Source organism: Octopus sinensis, linkage group LG13 (assembly GCF_006345805.1).
Source record: "Octopus sinensis linkage group LG13, ASM634580v1, whole genome shotgun sequence".
Classification (NCBI taxonomy): Eukaryota; Metazoa; Mollusca; class Cephalopoda; order Octopoda; family Octopodidae; genus Octopus; species Octopus sinensis.
In genome coordinates, this window is record NC_043009.1 from 35124122 (window position 1) to 35131621 (window position 7500).

General features: G+C 37.5%; 1 protein-coding gene across 1 annotated transcript in view; it reads right to left on the reverse strand.

The window, feature by feature from the left end:
- Positions 1–7500, reverse strand: part of LOC115218269 (glycine receptor subunit alpha-2-like) — a 602367-nt gene that overhangs the window by 140998 nt on the left and 453869 nt on the right. Inside the window, exon 5 of the mRNA XM_029788018.2 lies at positions 5503–5570. Within this exon, the coding sequence (XP_029643878.2) occupies positions 5503–5570 (68 nt within the window). The remainder of the gene's footprint in view (positions 1–5502; positions 5571–7500) is intronic.

Consider the following 7500-nt stretch of genomic DNA (forward strand, 5'->3'; position numbering starts at 1 on the left):
TCAGTCTAAGACATTTCCCTTTAAGAATGAATTTAATGAAAATGATTTTAAAATTATTTAAAGAAAACATTACCGGTTTCGATGATGAATCTCATCTAATCAAATATCAGTAAAAATTTATAAAACTTTGAAGTAAAGACAATTTATCTTCTGTCTGAGGGTCAAGAAGATGTCTGGAGAGTTTTCATTGAAGTCTTCTTTAAATATAGTTCGGTATAAAGTTAAAAATGTTAGAGAGTAAGAGGCGTATATTTGTCTGTTGTCTAAAAGAAATCTTTGTTTTCCTGCCAACGGAGTGGCTAAAAACCATTTATTGAATGTGTTTTATCTTCCCTTGTGTGTGAGTGTGTGTGTGTGTGTGTGTGTGTGTGGTGTGTATTGTGTTTGTGCGTGTGTGTGACTGTTGTTCGCGATATTTTCTACATATGTATGTGTGTATATATGTATATATGTATATATGTATTATATATATATATACATATATATATATATATTATATATATATATATATATATATATATATATATATATATATATATATATATATAGGGAAAGTTTTGGTTTTTTTTCGTAAACTTTCCCTATATATATATATATCTATATAATATATATATATATATTATATATATATATATAGGTAAACAGTAAAATAATACAGACATGGACAAGAACATGAAACACCACAGAGACGACCCAAGAACCACAGGACGGGACATTCGAAGCCCTCAGTCATCAGTCAAGAACCAGATCATCTTAGCAATTTCGGCTGATTAATCTTGAGATTGCTCCGATTTGGGCAGCCCGCCAAGGGAAATCTAAGCCAAGCGCATTAGATCCCCTGGAAGAAAGCTTCGAATGTATACAACCGAGGACGGAAAACGAACGAAGTACACGAACAAAAATACAGAATACGTGACACCAATAAGAATACAAAAACGTAAAAACAATAACGGTAAAAATAAAAAACAAACAAAACCAGGACGTAGGACAAGGGTCTTTCGACAGGACAGGAGTTGAGTTTAGGGCTGGCTTATGAAGTTGTGCCTAATGGCCGTAGGGAGACGAACAAATACGTGTTGCTTCGGCGACTGCTGGAACGAAAAGAGCGCCTCAACAGTGGCTAGCGGTCACGTGAGAACAAAAGACAGGAGAAAGGGACAGATGAAAAGAGAGAGAAGGTGGACGAGGGAGGAGAAGAAAGAGACAGATCGAGGGGACAGGAGGTGAGAAAGATAGAGAAACGTAGAAGGGGGGGGGGGAAGACGGATGGAGAGGGAAAAAAGGAAGGGGAATAAGGGAGGAGAGAGAGAGAAAGAGACAGATCAAGAGTCGTAATCAATGCTAGAGAAAAAAATATATTTATCGTATAAGGACAATTGTGGATACGTAGCCGCCGATTATATAGGTAAACAGTAAAAATAATTACAGACATGGACAAGAACATGAAACACCACAGAGACGACACAAGAACCACAGGACGGGACATTCGAAGCCTCAGTCATCAGTCAAGAACCAGATCATCTTAGCAATTTCGGCTGATTAATCTTGAGATTGCTCCGATTTGGGCAGCCCGCCAAGGGAAATCTAAGCCAAGCGCATTAGATCCCCTGGAATGTATGTATATATATATATATATATATACATATATACATATATACATATATACACACATACATATATAGAAAATATCGCGAAACAACAGTCACACACACGCACAAACACAATACACACACACACACATACACACATTAAGGTTTCCCGATTTAATTGGCGGATGTGATTCAATATGTATTATATATAATATATATATATACATATTGAATCACATCCGCCAATTAAATCGGGAAACCTTAATGACAATGTAACTTTTATTTAACTAAGATATCTACGCCCTGATAAGTAGATAGAGGAGTACCCCTCATTAAGTAATTATTACTTTCGAGGTATTTATATTATTAATCACGACCATGGTTTAGACACATCTAGCAATCGATCCATCACTGGTGGGATGCTTAACAACTCGTTCAGGAGCATCCAGCAGTGCAGGTGTATCTCGTCGGGTGATAAATAGATACAACTCTTTAAAATAACAGTTCTGCAATGCATTTTCTCATATCGTAGAAAGAAAAGCAGCAAAACGAAGGAGATATCTTCATTTATATAGAAGATCAAAAATAAAATCAGTGATGCAAAAAAGACACGAACATGCAATACAAAGAGAAAAATATTAAAAGTAAATGTTAACAGATACAGATGTATAAGTGCTCTCTCATACAAATATCCGCGAAAATGTAAGCCCAGACACACCTGTGGCTTGGTGTACTCACAATCAGAAAGCGAGTTAAATAGCTACTTGGTGTTTATAAGAACGGGGAGGCTAAACCTAAACTTAGTTCATCCATTATGGTAACAGTTACTCAAATACATTCCCACTGCATTCTTTGAAATTACATTTATATGCGTGTAGGCATCTTGAGAGTCTTTCAGAAATTCTATTAATGCTCTTCTCATTGGTCCACAGAATAGACAGGGATTCCTCGGAGCAGAAACGGCATCTGCTGCAAATGATACTGTATGGTTTTGCGTGCTTTACTATGGACCAATTTATGTTGTACTTAATATTATCTTCCTGCAGTTGCCATACAAAATTGACCCCAAAATGTTGAATGTCTCTTATGAATTCTCTTGAAACTAGTGACAGGGTTGCGATAACGATACTTAAATGAATTAGTCGTCTGCCCAATATAAACACACGGCCTTCCACTTGTGTGCACGGTACTTTTATATACAAGATTTGTGCTCATACAGAGTTTCATCAATGGTCATTTTGATGTTTCTCTGCATGAGCATTTATCATATTTATTTGTACATATGGCAGTTCTGATTCGAAAGTGATGATTGACAACAAGCCACTCAAATGTGCCAGCTCATTGAAATATCTTGGAAGTACAATAAACTTTAAGAGTACTTCCGGTGAGGAAAATCAACGTTAGAATATCTAAGGCTACAAATGCTTCTAGAAAATTTTTCTATCGTTTGTGGGATGTGCGCTGTGTCAGTCTAAAAACTAAAATAAGTGTATACAAATCTTTTGAGCACACTTTTTTATGGAATAAAATCATGGACTCTCTACCACAGACATATAAAGAAACTTGAAATCTTTCACATGTACAGTAAGCACAATATCTGTAACATAAAACCGCAAGATAAGATATCAAATGTTAAAATCTTAGAAAAATTAGATATCTCCATTAAAAATTCTTTTATATGGCCAAAAAGTAGTGGGATACTGAGATAAAGGAAGATATATCCTTAGGTAAAAGGATAAGTTGAAGCAATCACTAAAATCTCTACAGCTTAACTTGACATCTTGGGAAAGCCATTGCCTAGATCGATCTGCATGGCGTAAAATGTGTCATGATGCATTAAAACAATTTGAGTTGAGATTCTTGCAATAGAAGAATTATAAGAGATACACTTGCCAAATCCTCAAATCAAAATCGCCAGTATCCTTTTGTGACGATGTAGGAAATTCCATATCGGGACTAAAATTACATTCAGGAATCCATCGCAAATAGAGGCAGCTTCTTTTGTGGGTTTGTTTTTAAGAGTTGTTTTCTTCTTTTCTCGTTTTTCTTTTTCTCTTTTCTTTAAATCCTCTCCTTCAAACACTCATACGTAGAAATCGACTGCAGTAACCATCATATACATAAATATATATAAATGATAGGTCGTAGTCAACGCAGCTAAAATGAATATATTTATATATATATATATAGAGAGAGAGAGAGAGAGAGAGAGAGAGTGAGAGAGAGAGAGTGAGAGAGAGAGAGATTCAGATGAATATGGTACTTAAGTTAAAGGCACCAGAATTTAGTATGGTATTATCCATATAAGTTAAAATAAGGTGATTATAATCAAAATAAGCAACAAGGATATCCAGAGGTCATGCAGCACGATCGTTTCATGCGACACCATTTAATTGAACAATGAAAACATTACATCAATTTAAAATGTAGAGCAATCTTCAGCTGCATAAAAATATAGAATTTAGTTAAATTCGAAGGACTCATTTGTATAATTTTCTTTTTATCCAAAATCACCGAGAGGATAAATAGATAGACAAAGAACATGCTTTATCAACAACATCACAGTTGTGACTGAGATTTTTTCAAAAAAGACACTGCTTTCTTGAAATCAACACCCACGTTTTCTGCTACAACAATACTAGCTGCCTTCATCAAATTAGTGTGTGAATACTGTACTGTGTTAGTTTTTTTTGTTTTTTTTCTTTAGGTGTGGTGCAGTCTTTTGCTGTATTACTGCTTGTATTATGTGTTGAGTGTGTAATGCTTTGGTGTTTTGGATTGCTGGTGGAAGTTTATTTCACTGGGTAAATGCTGTATAGAGTGTATCCTGCATTTGTGGGTTGTTTTCTTTAGGATGTATTACTGGATTGATAATGCCTTGCGTAGGTTGTGGGCTGTTCTTAGCACGGCTATTTCTTGCACAGTGTGTAGTGTTGAAGATCCAGGTACAGCTTCTACATTTTTGTTTATATGTTCTTTTATCATGCTCAATTCTATTCTCCAACTATTATTGGTATTGTTTTTATCTTAATGCCCAACTTTTTGGCTACTTCAATTTTGAGGTCTTTGTACTTCGACAATTTCTCCACTTCTTTTTTGACAATATTTTGATCAGAAGGGATTGCAATGTCTATCAAGAAGCAGATACTTTTTCCTCAATCCATGACTATTATATCTCGGCCATTAGCTATTATTTCTTTGTTAGTTTGAACCGGCATATCCCAGGTGATTGTGGGCTGATCGTTGTCTTGCACCTTGTTTGGCTCATGCTTATACAACCTGCTGTCAGTTTTGATGTTGTAATGTTAGCATTATTATTACTGTTATCATTATTATTAATATTCAGGCCTTCCATTAGCAAAATCGGTAGAGTGAAGAGCAAAATTCCTGACAGGCAAGTTATTTCCTTTCAATCTTCTGGTACCATTCAGATAAATTATCAACCAAATAGCGTGATCGCTTTAATCGACTATTTATGCCACACAAAATATTTTAATTTCGATTTTCAATATTATCAAAGTTTTGGGGCTGGAGAATTGTTGATTGATGTCTCTTACGGTTATGACTTCACACTTACCTTTCTTTATTCATGGAAAAATAGAAGAAATTGCGGGCTGCTGATATCCAAGAGGATGTTATGAAACCCACAGCCACAAGTGCTAAGAATTATTCGATCAAATTAGATTGTTGACAGATAACCATATTTTCTCCCATAATATGGTCACATTCATTATGTTTTAAGAACAAGATATCATACGATATTCTATAATTTATACTATGTATTAAACTATATTATATATTATATATTACTCAAGCAAACATTAAACTGGTTCCAACAAAGTATTGAAAGCAGTTTGCAAACATCTTTGGTTGGAGATTTACTTTTATCTTAATAAGAAAATGGAACACTTACCATTGATGATTCAGTCACGGAATCAAAGCTGTTGACGTGAAGTTTGACCTTAACAACAGTTGGTTCATCTGCAAGAAACATAATGTACGATGAACATCATTTTCTAGACATTATTTCTCATGAACAAACACAAACACTTACAACTTTAATAGTGAACGAGTGCACACCGGCACAGCACCACATACGTATATGGACTGATCTCCCACACTGCTTCCCTTTTCGTGTATGTGTATCTGTCTGTCTATCTATCTATCTATCTATCTATCTATCTATCTATCTATCTATCTATCTATCTATCTATCTATCTATCTATCTATCTATCTATCTATCTATCTATCTATTTATCGACTGACGTGATGTCGCATCGGCTCCACAGATAACCCCTTTTTTCGACCCTTTATTACACACACACTTTGTTTCAAATTTTGCACACAAGGTGTGTAAAGCACCCAGCTTTCGTTTGAGTGTGTTTTCAAAGGAGGAATGGACCCTAGGAGTAGTTTCAAACCTATTTATATTTCTATTTTCTTGCCATATTTCCGACTACCTGTCTCTACCATGCTAGAGGCGAAGGAAGCTGAAAGCAAAGCTGTTCCGTGTGAACGCACGCAGGCATTAGAAGGCACCAATGATTCTGCTACTATAACCACTGGCTCCACCAATGCTAACACCACTACCGCCATCACCACCACAACCCACACGAGTACTGAAAACAATTTTGCCGCAGCTTTAATGTTAAAGAAAAGCCATGTGCCTTTCCAAAGAAGAACTGCTTGCCTGTAATGCAATGTTAAATAAAGACGACCTCAGCAGACAACTACAGTCACCACAAAACATCAAGGAAAAAGTCGAAAAAAACTCAATTATTTACAGGACGCTCAACCTAAAAACAAGGCTATACGAAAAGGCCACTCAAGAAAATGTTGAAAAATGTTTAAGGCCTATATGGGCCTTTAAAGACTACATCATGCGGGGAAACAGATTTGACACGATCGAAGTTGATTCGACAGTGAAGAAAGAGTCAAGGACCTCTCCACAAAGTCCTTCCAATTTGAAAATTTACTGATGATCCTTACATACCTTGGTCGTAGAGTCACAAAAACTAAAATAAAGAATGTGCCCCCTGAAATAGAAATAAAATGACTCGTGTCTGCCATTTGCTATGACATCGAGGAAATCCATATCTTGGAAATCGCTGTCGTGGACTAGCAAAACTGGATTGACCAAGAAATTGAAATTCTTGCTCAAATTAATCCGATGATTTTGGAAAAAATTCCACATTGAATCTAATTAACAGCGGAAGCTGGCGACGCTGAGGGGCACCCCACGAGAGCGTGTCTACATGCAAGCACATCGACCTGGACGGCGAGGCACTAAAAAAATACGAAGCGGTAACGGGACCAAAAATTAACCGAGAGAAGTCAGTGGGTTTGCGGCTCGACACCTGGAGAAGCAAGCCCATGCGTTCCAACAGCGTCTCCATTGTAGGACGCTGGACCGACGGACCGGTTAAATTGGTTGGAGTCTGGTTCGGTCTGGACCTCCAAATGGAGAAGAACTGAGGCGAAATAACGACTAGAGTGGCCACTCTCACCCAGCAATGGTCGGGCGGAGATGGCGAACGCGTACATCGCATCCGTCATCGAGTGCCGTCTAACCGTCATGCCTTGTCCCGACCCTACCATCACCAAACTGGAACGCTTCTTGTGGAAGGGAAGCGTTCCGATGGTTAGGCGATCCATTTGCTGTCAACACGCCTTGGTTGATGATGCGCAGACATGCACTGAGACCACGACATCCCCGGCACTTCGCAGTCGACGGTGAACAGGTGTGGTCGCCTTTTGTGTGACGCGCTTTCCCACAGCTCGTCTCCTTGGCCGAACTACAGTCGTGGATCAAACTGAGACCGAGGCTAGGCGAATGGCACCGCGAGTGCCGCGTTGCTCTCAAGCAACTCTGCCGTCCGGGACCAAACGTGTGCGACTTCATTACAACAAA